General features: G+C 59.0%; 1 protein-coding gene across 3 annotated transcripts; it reads right to left on the bottom strand.

The window, feature by feature from the left end:
* Positions 1–1,708: 1,708 nt before the first annotated feature.
* Positions 1,709–22,638, bottom strand: ASMTL (acetylserotonin O-methyltransferase like). Of its 3 annotated transcripts, XM_070257898.1 has the most exons (13): positions 22,498–22,638; positions 20,311–20,442; positions 19,284–19,331; positions 17,664–17,728; positions 16,580–16,641; positions 15,855–15,963; positions 13,653–13,968; positions 8,905–9,067; positions 6,192–6,376; positions 5,457–5,589; positions 4,931–5,074; positions 4,017–4,139; positions 1,709–2,614 (listed from the first exon to the last, which is right to left on the bottom strand). In XM_070257898.1, the coding sequence occupies exons 1-13, from the start codon at positions 22,588–22,590 to the stop codon at positions 2,415–2,417; spliced, it is 1,773 nt and encodes a 590-aa protein (XP_070113999.1). In that variant the 5' UTR covers positions 22,591–22,638; the 3' UTR covers positions 1,709–2,414. The 3 variants fall into 3 exon arrangements, with proteins under 3 accessions (XP_070113999.1, XP_070114002.1, XP_070114000.1); XM_070257901.1 differs by lacking the exon at positions 22,498–22,638 and having other exon boundaries at positions 19,170–19,331; XM_070257899.1 differs by lacking the exon at positions 1,709–2,614 and having other exon boundaries at positions 4,017–4,619.

Below are 22,638 nucleotides of genomic sequence, written 5' to 3' on the forward strand. Positions count from 1 at the left end.
TGGAGGGCAAAGACATCTGCTGACGGAATGAATGCATGCATGAATGGCTGGATGAATGAATGAATCGGGCCTGGAGGGTGTGGGTCAGGCCAGGCGGCCCTGCCCAGAATTCCAATCTTGAAATCCTCTTGCTTCCTAAAGCATAAACTCCCTGTAAAGAGGCGTGGCGCCCGCACCCGTGCACCCTCTCTCCCACCACGCTCCCCTAAACACAGTTTTTGCGTGACGGGTGGTCCAACAGCGGGAGAGCAGGGGGTCCGGGGACCCCACGGATGCTTGGTCAGTTTCCCCGAGTGTCCCCGGGCCCTTGCTTTGTTTGCATCGTGGGGGGCTCCCTCGAGCGGGTGGGTCCACGGTGCAAGGGCACTGTCGTGGCCGTGGGACCTCGGGGCCGGCCACTCTCGGGGTCCCAGGCTCAGCCCCCGCCCGGCTCCCTGCAGCCCCGGCAGGGGCGCTGGCATGTCTGGTGACAGGCACAAATCAGGTGACCTTGAGACAGGGTCGGTTGCTTCTAACAAAGCGGGTGACCTTGACACAGCTCCCGGCACCCGGAGCGGGTGTACAGCCCTGAACCCCAGTTGCTGTTAGCACCACGGACGCCCCCCGTTTCTGCTCAGCCCGGCTGAACACAAAGGCTGCACGGCCCCCACGGGGACCCGGCCTGTTCTTCCGGGAGGGGAAGCGGCCTGACTGGGCTGGCCAAGGTGACCGGGGCGGTGTCACCTCAGCTCCACCCTAGGACGTGGCCCTGCTGGCAGCTGTGCACCAGCCCAGGGGTCAGGGCGGGGCTGGTGCAGCCCTTGGCTCTCAGGGCCAGTCACTGCCAGTTCCCTGCGGCTGCAGGTCCACTGGGGGCCACACCTGGGACGGAGACACAGGGGTCGTGAGCTGTGGGCGTCCTGTGCGACGGCTCGGTACCTCTAGGACCAGGGTTTCACCTCCTGCCTCCTCTGTTTTGGCCTCCTGTGCAGACAATCTGTTCTTTTTTTTTTTTTTTTTTTTTTTGGTGAGGAAGATTGGCCCTGAGCTAAAAGCTGTTGCCAATCCTCCTGTTTTTTCTTGAGGAAGATGGGCCCAGAGCTAACATCTGGGCCCATTTTCCTCTAGTTTGTATGTGGGACGCCTGCCACAGCATGGCTTGGTGAGTGGTGTGTAGCTCCACGCCCGGGATCCAAACCCTCGAACCCGAGGCCGCCAAAGTGGAGTGCACCAACTTAACCACTGTGCCGGCCCCCAATTTGTGCTTTTTTTTAAAAAAAATTTGGGGTCCGTCCAAAATTATGTATTTGTGTGTATATATATTTACCATATAGAAGATGTAGTTTGTCCCGATATAAAAATTGTAATAGCTATAAAATTATGATAGCATGAAAACTATAATAGTATTTCTACAATGATAATAGTATGTCAATTATAAACATATATCTATACGTTTATATATAAAATACGTAATTTGTGTTGAATTTATTTAAAATATCTTGCACAGGGGCTGGCCCCGTGGCCGAGTGGTTAAGTTCGCGCGCTCCGCTGCAGACGGCCCAGTGTTTCGTTGGTTCGAATCCTGGGCGCGGACGTGGCACTGCTCGTCAGACCACGCTGAGGCAGCGTCCCACATGCCACAACTAGAAGAACCCACAACGAAGAATACACAACTATGTATCGGGGGGCTTTGGGGAGAAAAAGGGAAAAAAATAAAATCTTTAAAAAATAAAATAAAATAAAATAAAATAAAATATCTTGCACAGAGAAACAGTTTATACAAAGGCCCGTAGGTCTGTCCGTTAGTTACCTGTGCTGGCCTGAGCTGGACAGCGAGAGTGACCTGTCACACCCACAGGGGGGCCCGTGGGAAGGTGACCCCATCGCACAGTTGGGCGTTTTATCTAACAATTTTTTTTTTTCCCTTTTCCTCCGAAAGCCCTGAGTGCACGGTCGTGTGTTCCAGTTGCAGGTCCTTCCGCTGGCGCTCCTAATTCTTTTTGGTTACAGTCTGTTTCAGAAATCGTCTCTACTGGTGACAGTGTTTCCTAATGGCGACCTTGTATCCGAACAGCCCCGTCTAAGGTGCTCCACACTTGCAGCTGCCTGCTGTGCCGAGTTCCTCGCGGGGGCTTGCTGTTTGCCCAACACGGATCAGCGACACTGGCGGGAACAGCCCGGCCGGGTGGGCGCGGGGGGAGGCTGGGCGCGCGCACGCGCGGTGCAGGGTGGGCGTGGCCGACGGAGCTGTCAATCACGGGGCCCCGCGTTGGCGCAGGTGGCGGAGGCGCGAGGACGGCGGGCGGTGGGAGAGGCATGGGGGCCGCCCTCACCGCGCCCCACGGCACCCCGTTTTCCCACCCCACCCGGGAGCGGGCCCTGGGGCCGGACTCATGCATCCCGCGGGGGCAGCGCGGGGGCCGGGACAGCGCGGGTCAGGGGGCGCCCCGGGTGCCCAGGAGCGCGAGCGGACGGCCCCCCGCACCCGCCGCGCGCACGTCCGCGAATCCGAGGCGCCGCAGCAGGTGCGCGTAGACGGCCGCGCTCCGCTCCCCGCCGGCCCGCCGCCGCAGCCCCTCCGCCTCCGCCTCCGCCTCGGGCCGCGCCGCCACGTCCACCAGCAGGAGGCCGCCGCCTGGGGAACCAGAGAGGGAGACACAGAGACACAGAGACACACAGGAGACATGGAGAGACAGAGAGGAGAGACAGACACAGAGAGGAGAGACAGAGACAGAGAGACACAGAGACGGAGAGACAGAGAGGAGAGACAGAGAGGAGAGACAGAGACACAGAGACACAGAGACACACAGGAGACATGGAGAGACAGAGACACAGAGACACAGAGAGGGAGACGTCTCAGGACCCAGCCTGGGGCGCCGGGTCCAGGGCAGGCACCACAGGGGCTCCCCGGAGGGAGGGAAGTCGCCGTGTGCAAACGCGTGAGGAAGGCCGATGGTGGGGACGGAGGCCCCCGCCTCCCGAATGCCATCCGGGCCCCCGTTCACGGTGCAACCCTGGTGAGGGACCCGGGTGTGGAGCCCCGGGGAGCAGGTCAGCACCGGCCCCACCGGGACCCGGGAGACCCGGGCGGCGAGGGTGGAAAATGCACGTGAGGGGGGGGCTGCTGTGGCGCTTTTCCAGAAGGCTTATTTCTATTCCCGGAGCCCGCTTTCAGCTCTCGGCGCGGCCCTGGGGGGGGGAATTTCTCCCTCTGGGGACAATCAAGGGGTCACGGGGGTCACGGGGCCCGAGCTCCCTCCGGAGGCTGCAGGGGAGGGACCCTCTCTGGGCGTGTCTGTGGCTGCTCGGTGCCCCGGTTCCCACGCACGTCTCCCTGAGTCCTGGGGGGTCTCGTCCCCTGGCGGAACTTGGGGCTCGGAAGCTGCTGGCACCTCTCGGACCCCGTGTTGGCCAACGGGACCCCCGGGGTTCTCGGGAGGCTGGGAGGATGCAGAGCGGCCGGCCTGCGGAGGCCCTGGGTCGGGTCGGGCCGCAGCATGGACCTGCATCGCGTGGGTGGGCCTCGCCCAATCAGTTGAAGGCGCCAAGAGCAACAGGACGTGGGGTTCCCCCGAGGAAGAGGGAATTCTGCCTCCGGACAGCGTCAGACTCCACCTGCCACCCCGCTCTCCCCTGAGTCTGCGGCCCGGATGGGTCAGCCTCCACCATCGCGGGAACCTACTCCTTATAATAAATCCCTCTCGGAACAGACACACGCATCCCGTGGGTTCCGTTCTCTGGACGGGTGTGGGGCGGGAGACCCCACAGGTCGTCGCGGGCTCTGCGGGGCCAGGACGCTGGGACTCAGGGGAGCCCCCCCCCGCCCCCCCAGAGAGCACAGGTCGGGGCCCAGTCTCCAAAACTTCAGAAGCTTGTGCCACCGGCCGAGAATCAAGCCCGTCCTCGGGGAGACGGTGAACCGACCGCCACAGGGTGGATGGGGCGGCTAACTCTCTCTGTCAAACTTGCTGGTTTTTTTTTTTTTTTTTAAACGAAAATTAGGTTTTGCAAGAGGGACGTGGACGCCGTGGCCTCACCTGGTTTGCAGGCACGCGCCACGCGGCTCAGCAGCTCGTGGACCTTGCCGTCCGGCCAGTCGCGCAGGATTCGGGAGACAACGTACAGATCGGCCTCCGGGAGGCTGTCTTCGAAAAAGTCGCCTGGTTTGCAAACAAGAGGGAGGGAGTCAGTCAGTCAGTCAGTCGTCAGGGACCTAAGAACGGGTCGGACACCTGACGGGGACGGGATGTCCCGGCCTCTGGAGCTGCTGAAGCAGACGCCCTGCTTGTCGTGGGCAAACCGTGACCCCCAAAAAGATAGAATCCACTGCTGGCCCCCAGAACCCGGGGCCGGGTTGGAAACAGGGTCTTTGCAGGTGTGATGAAGGGAAGGATGGAGAGGAGGCCTTCCTGGAGGAGGCGGCCCTGAATCAAGGATGGAGAGGAGGGCTTCCTGGAGGAGGCAGCTCTGAATCAAGGATGGAGAGGAGGGCTTCCTGGAGGAGGCGGCCCTGAATCAAGGATGGAGAGGAGGGCTTCCTGGAGGAGGCGGCCCTGAATCCAGGATGGAGAGGAGGGCTTCCTGGAGGAGGCGGCCCTGAATCCAAGGATGGAGAGGAGGGCTTCCTGGAGGAGGCGGCCCTGAATCAAGGATGGAGAGGAGGGCTTCCTGGAGGAGGCGGCCCTGAATCAAGCCCCAGGGTCACTTCTCTGTGCCCACGGTCGCTTTGGTGGCCTCAGTCAGGCAGTCGGTCGGAGACCCCTGCACATGGCCGTGTCGGCCGTTCCCCTCTCCTCCCGCCCTGGCTGCTCCCGACGCCGCTGACCTTGCCCTCCCGTTCTCGTGACCCCAAGATGCACACGCACACACGCACACGCGTGCGCCGCTCTGCATGACACACGCATGAGGCCGGCCAAAGGTCGACGCCCGGCAGACGCACACGGGCGCTCACCTGGCAGGAAGCTGACCTGCTCCGTGCGCGGTCCGTCGGGCTGGAAACCCGCGACGTGCTGGAGGACCTCTGGGAGGTCGAACACGGTCACCCGGAGCCGCGGGTACTCCCGGGCGAGCGCGTGGGCCAGGGCGCCCGTGCAGCCTGCGGGGTGCAAACACAGACTTTGGGACCGCAGCCTCGGGACGCCTGGCGAGTCTCCAGGGTTGAACTCGGCAAAACTGAAACGACGTTGCGAACGTGGGGTTTCGCTCCCTGGGGAATCCTCAGAGCGAAGCACGGTGGGCGGGGGGGGGCTCTGCTCTTCCCTTCTCCTTTCTGCTGCGGAAATGCAGGCGCGATGGCTGGCGCCACAGCAGCCACTCTGGGCCACTGGAAGGGTGTGCACAGAGGATGGGGAAACAGAAGCTGACAGCTCGGGTGTCCTCCGGGGACCCTGATCCCACTGCCTCTCTCGGGTGGGGGGTCTGCTCGTCCTGTCTCCTGGGAGCCCTTTGCGCTCGGTTCCCCGGCGGGGTCTACGCACCTCCCAGGTCGCAGGCGGAGCCGAAGCGGGACAGGTCGAAGGCCGTGGCCACGTGGCGTGCGGTCAGCTTGGCCAGGCTGTGCATGGCCCGCAGGAGCCCCAGCCTCGTCTCCTCGCTGTGGGCGCAGGACGCCTGGAACAGAAGGGGGTCTGGGAGACGCACGCGGACGCGGTGGCCTGCCCGCCCCCTGCCCACTGACATCCCGCGGGGCCGGCCCGTCCTGCGTCCCCCTCGACCTCGAGGCTGTGACGGGGCCGCGTCCAGGTCTCTGCCTGTGTCTCTCACTGTCTCTCTCTGTCTCTGTGTCTCTGTGTCTCAGCCTCTCTGATCTCTGTCTCTCTCTGTCTCACAGACACCCCTGCCTGGCCGCCTTCCATGGGTTCCGCCCTCGGCCGCAGCCCCCCCTGGGTCTCCGCCCCGCAGACCCCCCTCCCGCCACCCGAGTCGGGCCCGACGGGACCCACAGCGAGTCGGCCCCGGAGATTCTCGCGGGACAGGGGGCTGCGGGCGGCGAGGCTGCAGGGGGTGCTGGGCCCGCGGCCGAGTGAGCATGTGTCCATCCCGCGGAATCCCCCTTTTTGAGCTCTTCCACCCCAAACGCCCCGGCCCCTGCTGGATCCCGGGGTCCAGAAGCTCAGTGGTTTTCTAGAAGGTTCCCGCCATCCCACAGATGGAGATGGACGCCGTCCCCACGGGCCCTTCGGTGACGCGCGTGTAGCGAACGGGACGGTTACCTGGCACGGGGGTCCCGTCCTCTCGCCCAGGGCCCCGTCGTGGGGGTCGACCCCGTCTCGGCCGGCCGACTCCGGGCGTGCGGAGAGGTCCCAGGGGTGGTCGCTGTGGTGCAAGACGAGGCCGCGGAGGGAGTACGCCCCGTCCGACGTCAGGTGCAGGTTGGCCGTCTCTGTGTTGCTGTAACCTGGGAGGACAGGGCGTCGTGGGGGGGGTCTCTCTCGGGGTGGGGGGGGCCCCGGGGACACCCGGGAGGGAGGGAGCCGCTCGGCACCGTTGAGAGGCGAACGCCAACACCGTCTTGCTGACCTGAAGTCAAGGGGACGACCCTGGGGGGAATGTGGGTGGGCCTCGCCCAATCAGTTGACGGGCTCCAAAGCAGAGACTGGGATTCCGCTGGGGGAGGAGGAGTTCTGCCGCCTACTGAGCTTTCAGAGGACGGGATTCGGACGTGGCGGCCCCACAGAACCCCGGCCATCGGGGTTGGGGTGGAGACCCGTGAACGGTGTCTGCCAAAAGGAATCAGGAGACGCTCCCCGGGGACCAGGGGTTAAAAGTCTGGAGGTGGGAGCCTTTCTCCCCGTTGGGTCCTTATTTGGAGCAGAGGAGAATGTTCCTGCAACACTCTGGCTGCGGAGGGAGTCCTGCTCTCCGTGCTGCAAATCCTAAGGGTGTAGTCTGCACGCCTTGTGTGAAGGGCAGGGCTGGGGCCTCCCCCGGACCCTCGCTTTCCCCCTTCTCACAGAAGCAGAGAGGCCTCTCCTGCCCCCGAGCTTCCCAAGCTGCTCAGGGACCATCCGGGGTGCCCTCTGCTCGGACACCGTGCTGGCCTGTCAGCAACGCGGACTGTCATCCAGCCGTCTGTCCATCCAGCCGTCCATCTCATCCACTTATGTCTACCCACCTGTCTACCCATCCATCTACCCATTTATCCAGCTATCTATCTATCAACTCTCTACCCATCATCTATCTATCCATCCATCCATCCATCCATCCATCCATCTATCCATCATCCATCCATCATCCATCCATCCATCCATCCATCCGTCCATCCATCCATCCATCCATCCATCTATCCATCCATCATCCATCCATCCATCCATCCGTCCATCCATCCATCCATCCATCCATCCATCCATCTATCCATCCATCATCCATCCATCCATCCATCCATCCGTCCATCCATCCATCCATCCATCCATCCATCTATCATCTATCCATCCATCCATCTATCCATCTATCCATCTATCCATGTATCCATCCATCCATCCATCCATCTATCCATCCATCCATCTATCCATCCATCCATCCATCCATCTATCCATCCATCATCCATCCATCCATCCATCCATCCGTCCATCCATCCATCTATCATCTATCCATCCATCCATCTATCCATCTATCCATTTATCCATCTATCCATCCATCCATCTATCCATCCATCTATCCATTTATCCATCCATCCATCTATCCATCCATCTATCCATCTATCCATCCATCTATCCATCCATCTATCCATCCATCTATCCATCTATCCATCCATCTATCCATCTATCCATCCATCTATCCATCTATCCATTTATCCATCTATCACCAGTCTAGCTATCTATCATCTATCCATCATCTCTCTATCCATGTATCCATCCATCTCATCTATCATCTACTTATATCTATATCTATCATCTATCTGCCCATCCATCTCATCAGTCATCTACTTTATCTATCATCAATCAATCATCTGTCTATCCATCTATCCATCCATCTATGCAGCCATCCATCCTGTCTATTCATCTGTCTGTGTTATCTATATCTATCTATATCTATCATCTATGTATCCATCTATCCATCCGTCTCATCTATCATCTGTGTATATCCATCTCATATCCATCTATCTATCATCTATCTGTCATTTCTCTACCCATATTTCTATCATCTATCTATGTATTATCTATCTACCCATTTAATCATCTATACATCTATGTATGTATCATCTATCAATGCATCTATCCATTCATCCATCCATCTCCTCTATCATCTATTTATATTTATCTTGTCTCTATATCTATCATCTATTGTCATCTCTCTATGTATCCAACCATCCATCTCATCTGTCATCTACTTTATCTGTCAATCATCTATCCATCCATCCATCCTATCTATCCTATTGATCCATTTATATTGTCTGTATCTTTCTATCTACATCTATCATCAATCTATCATCTATATATCTATCTACCTACCTACCTATCATCCATCCACCCATGTACCTGCCCATGCATCCATCATGTACATCTTCTGACATCCATCTATCTAGTAACTATCGAGCCATGATCTATTTACCTATTATCTATCGATCATCCATCCATCTGTCTATCGTCGGTGTATCTTCCATCTGTGTTTGCGTATGCATCCATCCATCCATCCCTCCCCCTCGTGGTCTGTCCGTCTATGTAAATAAATGGGTGAAGAGAAGCCCCCGTTTGGACACCCTCCTCCCAGGGTCAGTTTCTCTGGAGCGCCTGCCTCGTGCAGCCCATCCGCGGTCACTCTCCTCACACTCACACAGCCGCCTCTGCTTCCTTCCTGTCGTCCGTCCTCTGGGGAACGGCCACGCTCCCCGGGCAGACGGACGGAAGGTCGCGCCCTCCCCGCCCTCACTCGGTGCCCCGCTTCCACCCGCAAAGACTCCCGGGCAGCCCTGCGGCAGCCGCTGACCTCTGTCCGTCTTCTGCAGGAACCCCAGGGCCACGCAGGCGTCCAGCAGCCGTCCCGTCCCACACGCGGAGGCGCCGAGCTTGCCGGCAACGTCCACGGCCTTCAGGGGGGCTCCGTCTTTGAGTAAATCAAACACCTTCAGCTTGCAGGCCGTGAACAGGGCCTGTGCGAAAGACCAGGACAAAGGGAGTCAGGACGTGACTTGTCGAGTACGTTTTACTCCCGTGGCCTCAAAGGACGGAGGTGAAAGCGTCAGAAGTATTTAACTCGCCAACGGGACCTTCTCCTCCCGGGAGCCGTGGGGTTAGGCCAGGTAGTACCAGGTTGGCACAAGGCAGAACCAAATCACTGAATACTGAGCACAAAAAATGGTCCCACGGGAGAAAAACCAACGCGCCACGGGCTGGACGGTGTCCCCCCTAAGGTTCAGAGGTCGAGGCCCTGACCCCCAGGGCTCAGAATGCGGCCGGATTTGGAGACAGAGGCCCATTCTCTACACTGCTCAGGACACGTGCCTTCAGGGGACATCAGTGACCCTCATTTGGGCCGCGACCTCATAACACAGAAGCCTTCTGTGACGACTGGGGCACTCTGGTAAAGGGCCCGACGCTGGGCAGCATTGAGAACATCCTGGCATGCTGGGAGCCGTGGCTACATCATTTGATCGGCTGTTTGACAGGGTCCAGCCGATTAACGCCGAGGGGTGCAGGGCCGCCCCTTGGTGAAGAATAACCGGCCAGCCCCTCACATAGTTCTGAAATCTGTGCTGCTTTTAACTGCCCTTCATTCCTTTTCCTTTCTTAACCTCCAGTTTTCACTCCTTTGGGTGGCTGCTTGGGAGGCACTACCTCCCGGGAAAATTAGATACAGTAAGAGAATGTGACCACCTGCAGGTAACTTTCAAGATATTTTTCAGTTAATTAATGGAGGAGCACACAGTCCCATGTGAGACAATCAGAAAGGAATCCTGCCCAGATAAGATGTCGAATTAGGTTTATGGCCTCCATCTGGTTAATGTTTCCTTCTCCCTCCAGTTCTTTGTCTAAATATACATATGCATCGTCCTTCTAAGTTTGTTGGTTAATTGGTTGATCAAGAAGTATCTATATATTATTCTTGACCTTCTGCTTTCTGTTAAAATGTTATAGAGGTTTTCTCCTAAAAGCAATAAATAATAAATAATTGGTGAGTAGAAGGGCCGAGGGGTGCAAGAATGCCCCTCGGTGAAGAATGGCCGGCCAACACCCCCGATATTTTCTGAATTATATGCATGCTTTCTATCAAGGTTATGTGTATACTTATTTCTCTTTTTTATTCTTGAAGATTTATAGTTTAGTTTAGCTTTTCAGCCCTTTACTTTACTAACAATGTGATACTTTCTCCGGCAGTGTACTTAAGGGACCGTTAGCTCTACAATCTAAAAGACAAAGGAATGCTTCCAGCCCCTAAAGGGCGCGAAAAAGTAAAGATGTTTAACTGCCCGCTGAGAATGCAGATAGCCCTGGGGATAAGACACCCTGGAGTCGCCTTTTGTTCCCATTAACCATCTACACTAATGGCGTAAATGATTGAGGGAGGCAGGGATGGCTCCACCAGGATGTAACCAGACGGGCTGCTGTCCTGTCCGGAGGCCTGGACCTTCTCTCTTTGATTTAACTTTACCATGAATTACAACAGACGCCTAGGTACCTATCTCCTTTAGCTTAGAGACAAAAAACACTAGTTAATTGCAGAGAAGACGATCATTAACCTTATGCTCTATAGAATGGAATGCTAATAAATATTCTTGTGCTCGTTTCTTACTTCCTTATCTCTCTGAGAATATTTGTAAAACTATTTCTGTACTAATCCTGAAAAATATATAAACGACACTTGTGCACAGTAAAGTCGGACTTGCTAACACCAACCCAAGTCTCACATCCCCTTTATTTCCCCCTCTCTCATCGCGCCGACGCCGTCCATCCCTCAGGAACCTGGACTCCGCCGGGGCGGGACCCCGGCACTGGCAGGTGGTGTATGCTCTCAGACTCCAGGCTGTCCCTCGGCCGGGTCAGCACAATGGGGCGCTGGGAGACCTTCGTGATATGACTTAGGTGACAGATGGGTGGATGGATAGATAGGTAGGTACATAGGGAAATAAATAGAAGATAGACAGATGATAGACAGAGATGATGGATAGGAAAGATGCATGACACATAGATTAGATGATGGATAGACAAATAGGTACATGATTGATAGAAGATGATAAATGGATGGATGGATGGATAGATAGATAGATGGATACATAGATAGATAAATGGATAGATGATAGATAGATGGATGGATAGATGGATAGATAGATAGATGGATAGATAGACGGATGGATGGACAGATAGACAGATGGATAGATAGATGACAGATAGATGGATAGATAGATGATAGATAGATAGATGGATGGATGGATGGACAGATAGATGGATAGATAGATGATAGATGGATGGATGGATAGATGGATAGATACATGGATGGATAGATAGATACATAAATGAATGGATAGATAGATGGATAGATAGATACATACATAGATACATGGATGGACAGATGATGGTTGGATGGATAGATAGATGGATAGATTATAGATAGATGGATGGATAGAGGATAGATAGATGATAGACGGATAGATGGATAGATGATAGATGTATGGATGGATAGATAGATGGATAGATGGATGGATGGATGGATGGATAGATGGATGGATGGATGGATGGATGGATAGATGGATGGATGGATGGATGGATGGATGGACAGATAGACAGATGGATAGATAGATGATAGATGGATGGATGGATAGATAGATGGATGGATGGATGGATAGATGGATGGATAGATGGATGGATAGATAGATGGATGGATGGACAGATAGACAGATGGATAGATAGATGATAGATGGATGGATGGATAGATAGATGGATGGATGGATGGATAGATGGATGGATAGATGGATGGATGGATGGACAGATAGACAGATGGATAGATAGATGATAGATGGATGGATGGATAGATAGATGGATGGATGGATGGATAGATGGATGGATAGATAGATGGATGGATGGATGGATAGATGGATGGATAGATAGATGATAGATGGATGGATGGATAGATGGATGGATGGATGGATAGATGGATGGATAGATAGATGGATGGATGGATGGACAGATAGACAGATGGATAGATAGATGATAGATGGATGGATGGATAGATAGATGGATGGATGGATGGATAGATGGATGGATAGATGGATGGATAGATAGATGGATGGATGGACAGATAGACAGATGGATAGATAGATGATAGATGGATGGATGGATAGATAAATGATAGATGGATGGATGGATAGACGGATAGATGAATAGATAGATAGATGGATAGAGAGATGGATAGATACATGGATGGATAGATACATAAATGAACGGATAGATGGATGGATGGATAGATGGATAGATGATAGATGATAGACAGAAATGATGGATAGGAAAGATGGATGGATGGAAGCATACATGGAAGACAGATGTAAAGACAGATGATAAAAGACGATAGAGATAGATGACAGACAAAAATAGATAGATAGATGATAGGAAGAAGATAGATAGAGTTGGATGGGAAAGATGGATGGATGGACGGATAGATGTGGACAGACAGATGACGGACGACAGCCGATGCCTCTGGAACCCCTGTGTAGCTCAACGGTGGGCCAGCGTGGTGCACGGCAGGAGCGCTGTTTTCATGGTCCTTTTTAGGTCAGTTAGAGAATTTGAGCTGCAACACACCACAGCCGCCTTTCTTCCCTAATCACCAGAGGTTCTCTCCTGACGAGCAGGTAACAGGGAGGTGGCCGGGGGAGGGGGTGGCCCCCAGTCCCGCAGCCTCAGCCCTCCACCAGCGCCCCGGCTCTCCTCCAGTCCCCACTCGGCACAGGTCACCTCACAGGACGGACCGCGGAGGCTGCAGCCATGGGCGCCCGGTGACCCCAGGGAGGCCACAGGGCATGAGGACACGGACGCTGACCCTGTGTGCCCTCCGAAAAACAGGTGACCCAGTGCCAGAGTCCACCAGCCACCGGGCCCAAGGCTGCCGCACAGTCAGACTTGCCGCCTTGCCTCCCTGACCCGGGAAAGGCCCGTGAGGGACCCACTGGGGTCACAGGGGTGCAGCTCACCTTCAAACAACCACGGAGGCCCCACCCCGGTCAGGCACCAACCACAGACCCCACGGCCCCCAGCGGGGGCCTCACACACCAGGGGGTGCGTCCCAGGAAATCCGGGCCGACGCACCCACCCTCTGCTGATCCCAGAAGTCGCTCTGTGCGCCAAGCCATTTAGTGAAGGCAGAAAAAATCAGCCGGGGACAGTGTTAGGGGCACTATGGTGGCCTGAAATGATAGGCTGAATCTTGAGCCCAGGAACCTGGGAACGGGCCCTTGTCTGGAAATGGGGTCTTTGCAGACGTGATGAAGGAAAGGATGCAGAGGAGGGCTTCCTGGAGGAGGCGGCCCTGAATCAAGGATGGAGAGGAGGGCTTCCTGGAGGAGGCGGCCCTGAATCAAGGATGGAGAGGAGAGACCCTCCCCGGGAGCCTCCGGAGGGAGCGCGGCCCTGCGACCCTTGACCCCAGACTCTGGGCTCCAGGACGGGGGAGGGTGGACCCCTGGGGTTTAAGGCCCCGGTGTGGGCTCGTTCGTTAGGGCTGCCCCAGGACATTGGCACAGGTACCTTTGAAGCTTTGAAGCTGTCGACGAGTTCCAGCAGGCCCGTGGGGAACGGGGGCGGGCTGTGCCCCGTCCTGCTGGAAACGGCCTCCTCTGGGCCCGCAGCCTGTGTTCGTTCTCCCCCGTCCTCGTCCCGGCCGCCGCGGCCCTGGTGGCTCTGAGCCGGGCGGGGGTCCTCGCGGCCCGAGGGGTAGTAGAGCTCGGCCAGCTTCTTGCAGAAGCGGTTCAGGGGGAAGCCCACGACGTTGAGGAAGTCCCCGTGCACCTGCTCCACCAGCATGCCGCCCAGCGCCTGGATCCCGTAGCCCCCGGCTTTGTCCCTGAGCGGGGTGGGGAGGGGTCCACAGGGGCGGGGAGGGGACACGGCCAAAGGTCAGGGGACACGTCAACGTTCGGCACGTCATTCAAGAGTCCGTGACGAGTGGAGGGGACCCCGCGATCCGCAGCCCAGAGGAGTGAGACTCCGGGCTCAAGTCGGACCCGATCCTTCAGACCCGGCCCCGGGCCATCGCACGGGTGGCCCTCTAGGCCCCGGGGGGAGCCGCCCTGCACCCCAGGCCCGGTGCGCGGCCCAGGGACCACAGTCTCTGGGGGCGGCAGTCAAGGCCCCGGGCCCCCCCCGCCATGCTGTTCCCCGCACCTGCATTCCAGGCGCCCCATTCGGAGGCCTCTTTATGGGGGTCCTCGGGCGCGCCCTGCTGACACCTCCTTCCACGGGGGTAAGAGGGGTCCTTGAAGACCCCCCTCCAGCGACTGAGCACCCAGCACCTTTCTATCCGAGACCCCCCCCACACACTCCCCCAAACCCAGGTCCCTAAAACGGCAGGAGCCTTTAGTTAGGGGGCCCCCTCGGCAGTGGGGTGACCCCCAGTCTGTGGTGCTCTCTTAGGGGGGCCCCAGCAACTGAGACACCCCCGACCTCGGGCTCCCGCGAGGCATCCCGGACACGGGAGATGCTGAGACCCGGGGGTGGGGGGGTCCAGGGCGCACACGGGACCCCTCAGCCGGCCTGGGGTCACCGCCCACCTTGACGCACGAGCTGCGCAGCCCAAGACTCGGAGACGGGACCCCCTTCCTCCCGCCCCCCATTCTCCTCCGCGCCCCTTCCTGACGGGGGTGGGCGGCCCCGTGCTCCCGCGCCCAGGCGGACATCCGGGGAACTCTGGGGCGTCGCCCCTCCCTTCCACCCGCACCCAGTCCTGCAGGCCCACCCCGCCCGCTTCGCCCTGGGGACGCCCCCGATCTCCCTCCCGCCCCGTCTCCGCTGCAGAGTGTGGAGCTGCGGGGACCCCCGGGGGCCTCCCTGTGGTCCGTGTCCTCTCAGACGGACAGCAGCTCGGGGCCGGCCTCTGTGCAGAGCCAGCGGGGCCCCCCCCCCCCACCCGACCCGACCCGCGCGGAGGAACATGCAAAGCGGGGGCGGCGTGACTCGGGGCCCGACGCCTCCGGAGGTGGCGCCCAAGGGCCAGCGGTGCACCCACGAAGCGTGTCCCCTGGCTGGGGTGGGACAGGCCACGGCTCGTGCACCCAGCCCAGCTGCCTGGAGCTCACCGGGTCCCTAGGGTCCCCCAAAACACTCATGTGCACCCCAACCTGGGAACGAGGGGGCCTCCTCCCTTGACTTCCCCCTGAGCTGGCCTGAGACCGGCTTTAACCAGGAGAAGGCAGGCTCCCACCCTCGGCCTCAGCAGCCCCGGGGGGGCGTCTACACTCGCCTACCCACTGTTGGCCCCCGGCTCCACGGGGGGACCCCGAGCAAGCCACTTCAAGAGGAAACACACGAGGCCAGACCCCCAAGCCACCATCAGACACGGGAGCGAGGCCAAAAGCCACTGGCCGCTGACCTCGCGACCCGAGCTCGAGGATCACTGATGTCTGGGGCCGACACGCTTTGGGGCGGCTGGCGCTCCACCGGGTTCAGGGTGGCCTCTGCTTTCCAGAGAGAGAGAGGGGTGCTGGCCGAGCGGAGTTGCCCCCGGAGGCCACCCCAGCTCCCCAGACATCCCATCGTCACAGCAGCGGGTGTGGGGCCCGGGGTGGGCCTGAAGCGGTTTATGATCACCTCCTGAGAAGCATCCTTACCCACAGGGCTGCCGGGGCACCGATCGGGCACACCGTCGGGACCTCAGGCCCTAAACCCAGGAGTGACCTCCCCGGGGTCACGTGCGGGCAGGGCGCAGGAGGGCGCCTCCCGAGAAGGACTCACATGGGCTCCCCGCTGTCGATGTACTCCCACAGCAGGTCCTCCGACAGCTCCGAGAACCGCACCCTCGTCTCCTCGTAGAATTCCGACACGTCGGTGTCCAGACGGCCGTCTGGAAGGACAGAAGCCTGAGGGTGAGGACGCAGGACAGACATGAAACAGAAAGGCGAGTTGAAAGTCTGGCAGAATCTGTCTGTCCGGTGAGTGCTTTCCCTCCGAAAGGCCCCAGACTGAAGGCTCAGAGGTCAAGGTGCACCGGCCGCTGACCCACTGCCTCGGGGCGCCCCCCCCCCCCATCAGTGGGATGCTATCAGGCAGCCCCGGGGCCAGGAGCTCAAACGCTGCCTCAGGGTCCTTGCGCCGACCTCAAACCAGCCTTTAAAATTGCTCTTCGGGGGTTTTTGTGCGTTTTTTAAGAACTTTTTCGTCGGGGCGTCATTTACGCACGCACGACGCCCTGCGCCCGCCTCCTCCTCCGCCGTCCGGACCGCAGGGTCTCAAAGGGAACGTCCTGCGGGTGCTGGGCGGGTTTTAGGACAGACACCGCCCCCGGCCCCGCCTCCCTCGGCGGCGCAGAGGGGAACCCCGTGCCCATGCGGGGACCCCCCGCTTTCCTGGGCAGCACGGGGGTAAAAGGGCTCCCTCTGCGCGCCCAGGGCACCGACAGCGCCCGCCGCGCCTCCCCCAGGGGACCCCGACCCCGGGAGGAGGTGGACCGGCCACGGTACCTCGGCTGCAGCAGTGGACGATGGCGACGCCCGTGAACACGCTGTGCTCTTTTCCGCTCAACCTGCAAGACACGGAGCGACACGCGTCTGGGGCGCGAGCCAGGCTCTGACGCGGGTCCCCGGGTCCGCGAGTCTCGGGCGGGAGCCGGGCACTGACCCGGGTCCCCGAATCCGCGCGTCTGGGGCGGGAGCAGGGCTCTGACGCGGGTCCCCGGGTCCGCGAGTCCGGGGGTCTGCGAGTCTGGGGCGGGAGCCGGGCTCTGACCCCGGTCCCCGGGTCCGCGAGTCCGGGGGTCCGCGAGTCTGGGGTGGGAGCCGGGCTCTGACCCCGGTCCCTGGGTCCGCGAGTCTGGGGCGGGAGCCGGGCTCTGACCCTGGTCCCCGGGTCCACGCAGCATTGCCCCATGGGACTCCCGACCCCCGCTCCCTGTCCGGCCTCTCCCACATCATCCGGGCCACCGCGTCCGCAATGAACCTTTAGAGCGACCGGCACAGGTGGATGCGAGCGTGGTCCCCGCTCTCAGAGTGGGAGGGAGCACAGGGCGGTCTTTTATGGGATCCAAGGTCCCGGACGTTGGGGAGCACACGGATCCACATGGGGTGGCCGGCTGCGTGGGAGGACCCAGACCCAGACCCAGACCCGGGCAGCTGTTAGCCGGCTGTTCCTCAGGCCCATTTGCTGTCCCGGGCCAGGGGGAGATGGCAGCCCACGGTGGAGGTGCGGAGACCACGACAATAGGTGATGGGGGTGGCCCGCCCGGGGGTCAGTGGTCCAGGATGGGCAGAGGGGGACGGTGTCCGACCCCCTGCGGCCGGAGCAGAAGCTCAGATGCTGAGGCGCCCGGGGAGAGCCAGTCAGATGGACACGGGGAGCCGAGAAGGATGGGGAGGGAGGGAGGTGCGGGATCATGGCCACCCGGCCCCAGGGTGAGCCCCGTGGGAGGGGGGAATGAACACGGCTCACGTCTGAGGGCGCTGGCCGACCTCCGACCTCCCCCGGGCCAGGCTGCGGCCGTCCACCCCGCCCCGTGGCTCTGTCTGACGGGGGGGCCGGTTCCCAGGAGGCCGATGGGTGGGCACCCACCTGGACAGCATGCTGTAGGCGTCCTGCTTGTCCACCGGCTTCTCCAGGATGAGCCCCCCCACCGCCTGTGAGAGAGTCCGGAGAGAGGGGGTCATTCCCATGCCCCAAGCCGGGAGCGTGAGAGCAGCCCCGTCCGCTTTCTAGATCCCTGGTTATTTTTTTTAAAAATTTGATGTGAGATGAACAGAACATAAAATTCACCGTTTTACAGTAAACGGTTGTGTGGCATTTTGTGCATTCTGGACATCGTGCGACCACCACTTCTATCTGCTTCCAGAAGCTTCTTCCTCATCCTGGAGCACTCGGGACCCACGGAGCAATTTTCCCCCCTCAAATCCCCCCTGACAATGGCTAATCCACTTTCTGTGTCTGTGGATTGGCCTGTTCTGGACATTTCCTATCGATGGGATCACACACTATGGGACCTTTTGTGTCTGGCTCCTCTCCCTGAGCATCCTGTGTTCAAGGTCCCTCCACGTCGTAGCTGTCTCAGGGCTTCACTCCTGTTCAGGGCTGCGTAATATTCCACCATACGGATGGACCACATTCTGTCTATGTATCCATCCATCCATTGGTGGACACTTGGGCTGTTTGCACCTTCCTGCTATCGTGAAAAGTGCCGGGAACGCGGGTGTACAGATGTTGTTTGAACCCTATTTTCAATTCCTTTGAGTATATTCCTAATAGTATGAAGCAGGGCTGCCCTAACAAAGGACCTCAGATGGGGCAGCTTAAACAACAGACATTGACGGTCTCCCCGTTCTGGAGGCTGGACGTCCGAGATCCAGATGCGGGCAGGGCTGGCTCCTCCTGAGGCCTCTCTCCTTGCTGTGTAGACGCCGTCTTCTCCCGTGTCCTCACGTGGTCGTCCCTCTGTGCGTGTCTCATCTCTTCCCATCAGGACCCGCCCTCATGACCTCATTTGACCTCCATCCCCTCCTTAAAGACCCGTCTCCACACACAGCCCCATCCTGAGGTCCTGGGGGTCAGGACCCCAACGTGTGAGTTTGGGGTCCACGGCTCAGCTCACGGCTCATTCTGCTGACTCACAGGGTAATCCTATGCTTAGCCGTTTGAGGAACCTGCATTGCTCACTTTTTCACTTCCACGTACAAACGCCCTGAACCAGAACCAGAGACGCCCGCCCGCCCGCACGTAGGTCCCATCGACCCGGGTTGCCCGGGAACAGACGGCACGTTGGGGCAAGGCGGACCCGGGACGGCCCCGTCCAGCGTTTCCCGACCCCGGGCTGTTTCAGTGTTCACATGCACGGCCCCTCCGTCTGGAGACTGTTGGCGGCCCGCTGACATTGCGGCCCAACGTCTCCAGGTTCAGGTCACCGTCAGGCCAGGCGTGGGCTCGGACGGAGGGCCGTCGCGTGTGTGGCAGAGCGGCCGTGAGGACCGACGCGCGGGACCTCCCGTCACCGACCCTAAGGCTCGGTGGACAACATCCTGGTGTCGGGCAGCACTGTGTCCCCCCCAAACGATAGGCCCGGGCCCTCACCCCCTGGCCCTGCGAACGGGACGTGATGAGGCAATAGGGTGTTTGCAGATGTGATCCAATTTAAGGTGAGGTCTTCCTGGAGTCGGGAAACCGGGGGCCGGGAGCCAGACTCACCACGATGGTGTCTGCTCCGATGACAACGTCGGGCGCCCGCAGGTCCTTCTGCAAGAAACCCAGATTTGGGTCAGAAACGGCGTTGACGCAAACGTCTCCCTGCTGCGACGGGCGCGGAACAGCGTCGTTCGGCACGAAGCCGGTGTCCCTCCGGGGAGCGAGATCTGGGCGTCCTTCAGTGCCCCCGGGCGAGGACGGGCAGGGGGGCGGTGTGGCTCCCCGACAGGCTGCTGTCAGTCATTATTGCAACATGTAGGGATAGATAGTAACACACAAGAGTATCTAATAGTCACAGATGAGTAACAGAGTAATAGTGATAAGAAATAGTAATCGATCGGACATTCATTTTATACAATTTTTATACTAATTTTATATAATTTTATAATAAATGACACTGTTGGATGAATTATACTAATTATGTGGTAACACCTAGGAATAAATAAGCTACTTCTCTAAGCTAATAAATAAAGCTAATAAATAAGCTAATTCTCTAAGCTAATAAATAAAGCTAATAAATAAGCTAATTCTCTAAGCTAATAAATAAAGCTAATAAATAAGCTAATTCTCTATCGTAAATGAGACTGTTATATTAATTACGAGTATATGAGATGGTGTCACACGGAGCGATAGACAAGCTGCCTTCGTTCGATATCCTAAATGACACCATTATATAAATTACTACAGCGGATTACATAGTGACACCTGGCGCTAAGCTACGTTCATTCTAGAACGTCAAGGACGCTGGTACGTTAATTGCCAAGCGGATATTACGTAGTGATAAGTGAGCTGTGTTAGTTCTTTACTGTACGTGATACTGTTGCGTTAACTGGACCAGTTTAGGACGTAAATAGTGACAAAGTGACGGACACGCTCTGTGACGCAAATGACCCACAGTGACGCCCGGCGGTGGATAAGCTACGGGAACAGCCTATTGTTAAAACCGCGTTTCTTTAGGACACGGATGTTTAAAACCTGCGAGCGAGGGAGCGAGCGAGGCTGCGGGGAGCCGAGGGGCGGGGGGCCTTGCCTGGTGCATCCGGCGGGCCACTTCCAGGGCCTTCTGCTTGGCCGTCTCGACGGCGTACGCGGGAGGGCTGGGGAACGAGGCCTTGGGGAGCATCTCTTTGAACCGGGAAGGGACCACCTCGAACCTGAGACCCTGGAACGGGAGAAAAGGGAGGGTTGGGGGTTTACCGGGAGAATTGGACGACGCGGAACAGAATGTGCAAGGTTTACGGGAACGCGTTCCCGCTTCCCGGCCGGCTCATCCAGTCCCTGGACGTTCCCCCAGGCCCGGCCCAGGAGCCGGCGGGAAGACACTGGGAGGCGCGGCAGCCACATTGAGGCCAGCAGGGCGGTGCTGACTGGGGTGCTGGGGTCGAGGGGCTCCCAGGGTGGCCCAGAGCCCAGCGCTGCTTCCCTGAACAACTGAAAAGGCACCACCCACATGAAATGGAACCAAAATGCCACACCGACGGGGTGCAGGGGCGGGGGGCACGTGTTTCACTTGGCCCCTAGCAGCACGAGCAGGTAGGACAGCCCTGTGGGAGGCCGGCCGTGGAGACGGTGACACCTCCGAGTGGGGTGGGGACAGGCAGGTGGGCCTGTGCATGGAGGGACAGCTCTCCATCTGGACGGGCAGCCCCATCTGACTCGTAGCGTCCCTCCCCCTCCTCTACAAGGAGCACCCCTGTGTCACGGACCCCCTGCACCCCACCTGGCCCCGGGCCTGCCTGAGAGCTGCCTTCAGTTCTGGCCCCGCAGTGGTCCCCATGGAGGTGCAGACGGCACCCCGCACTCTGCACCCAGACCCGCCTCCACCCTTCTGATGCCCACCTGACCCCCACCACAGAACCCACAGACAGCATGGACGCCCAGACAGCACAGCCCCACCATACAGCACAGCCCCACCATATAACACAGCCACACCATATGACACAGCCACACCCTATAACACAGCCCCCACCATACGGCACAGCCCCCACCATATAACACGGCCCCCACCATATAACACAGCCCCACCATACGGCACAGCCCCACCATACAGCACAGCCCCACCATATAACACAGCCCCACCATATAACACAGCCACACCATATAACACAGCCACACCATATGACACAGCCACACCCTATAACACAGCCCCACCATACGGCACAGGCCCCACCATATAACACGGCCCCCACCATATAACACAGCCCCACCATACGGCACAGCCCCACCATACAGCACAGCCCCACCATATAACACAGCCCCACCATATGACACAGCCACACCATATGACACAGCCACACCATATAACACAGCCCCCACGATATAACACAGCCCCACCATATGACACGGCCCCCACACAGCCCCTTCACTGTAAGAACCCCCACAGCGCCCCTTGCCCCCACCCCAGGCAGGGCCTCCGGGGCCCCCTCCCTCCTCACATCTCCAGCACCCCGGTCCCCCAGAGGGCGTCCCCCACCATGCAAAGTCTCGTCCACTCTGCCGCTGTCGCCCCACCAGCAGCTCCAGGACGGACCCGCTCAGCAGAGCCCGGGCCGGGGCCTCGCAGCCGTGCACACCCTGGCCCACAGGTGACCAGGTCACTAGGCCCTGACCCCACATCACACAGCTCCTCCTTCCCCGGCCCACCGTCCCAGACCCAGCTCACTACGGTCTTCCGCCCCTCACAAGGCCCGCGCCCCCAGACGGGGCCTGGTCACTGGGCCCATGGTCCCTGGGCCCCCTGGTGCCCGGGTCATGGGCACTCAGCCCTGAGTCACTAGGCCCCCGCTCAGTACTCCCTGAGTCACAATGCCCCTGGACACTAGGCCCCCTGGACACTATGACCCCACTCACTAGGTCCCTTGGATGTTAGGCCCCCTGGCCACTAGGCACCCCGGTCATGAAGCCCAAGGGACACTAGGGCCCCCAGTCACTATGCCTCCTGCACGCTCGGCCCCCAGTCACTAGTCCCCCTGTCACAATGCCCCCTGGACGCTAGGGTCCCTGGACACTAGGCCCCCTGGACACTAGGCCCCTTGGACTCTAGGCCCTGCAGACCCTGATCCCTCGGCTCCTTGGACTCTATGCCCCCTGGACGCTCGGCCCTGCAGACCCTGGTCACTAGGGCCCCCGGGTCACTAGGCCTCCGGACACTAGGGCCTCCCCTTCCCTAGGCCGTGGCCGCAGCTCGGGGCCCCGGCGCGTCCCCCTGCATGCTCACCGCCTGGCGGAGGATCTCCTGGCGGCGCGGGGAGGCGCTGGCCAGCACCACGCGCTTGTGCAGCAGCTTCCGGATCACCGGGCACAGCACCATGGCGCCGCCGGCCCGCGCTCCGCTCCGGCCCCGCCGAGTGTGCCTGCG

The sequence above is a fragment of the Equus caballus genome, chromosome X (assembly GCF_041296265.1).
Source record: "Equus caballus isolate H_3958 breed thoroughbred chromosome X, TB-T2T, whole genome shotgun sequence".
Taxonomy (NCBI): domain Eukaryota; kingdom Metazoa; phylum Chordata; class Mammalia; order Perissodactyla; family Equidae; genus Equus; species Equus caballus.

Coding starts and splice junctions, on each gene's coding strand:
- ASMTL (XM_070257898.1), bottom strand. CDS start 22,590: ATGGTGCTGTGCCCGGTGATCCGGAAGCTGCTGCACAAGCGCGTGGTG. Junction 20,443..22,497: donor AGGAGATCCTCCGCCAGGCG/GTGAGCATGCAG, acceptor CTCCCGTTCCAG/GGTCTCAGGTTCGAGGTGGT. Junction 19,332..20,310: donor TGGCCCGCCGGATGCACCAG/GCAAGGCCCCCC, acceptor GGTTTCTTGCAG/AAGGACCTGCGGGCGCCCGA.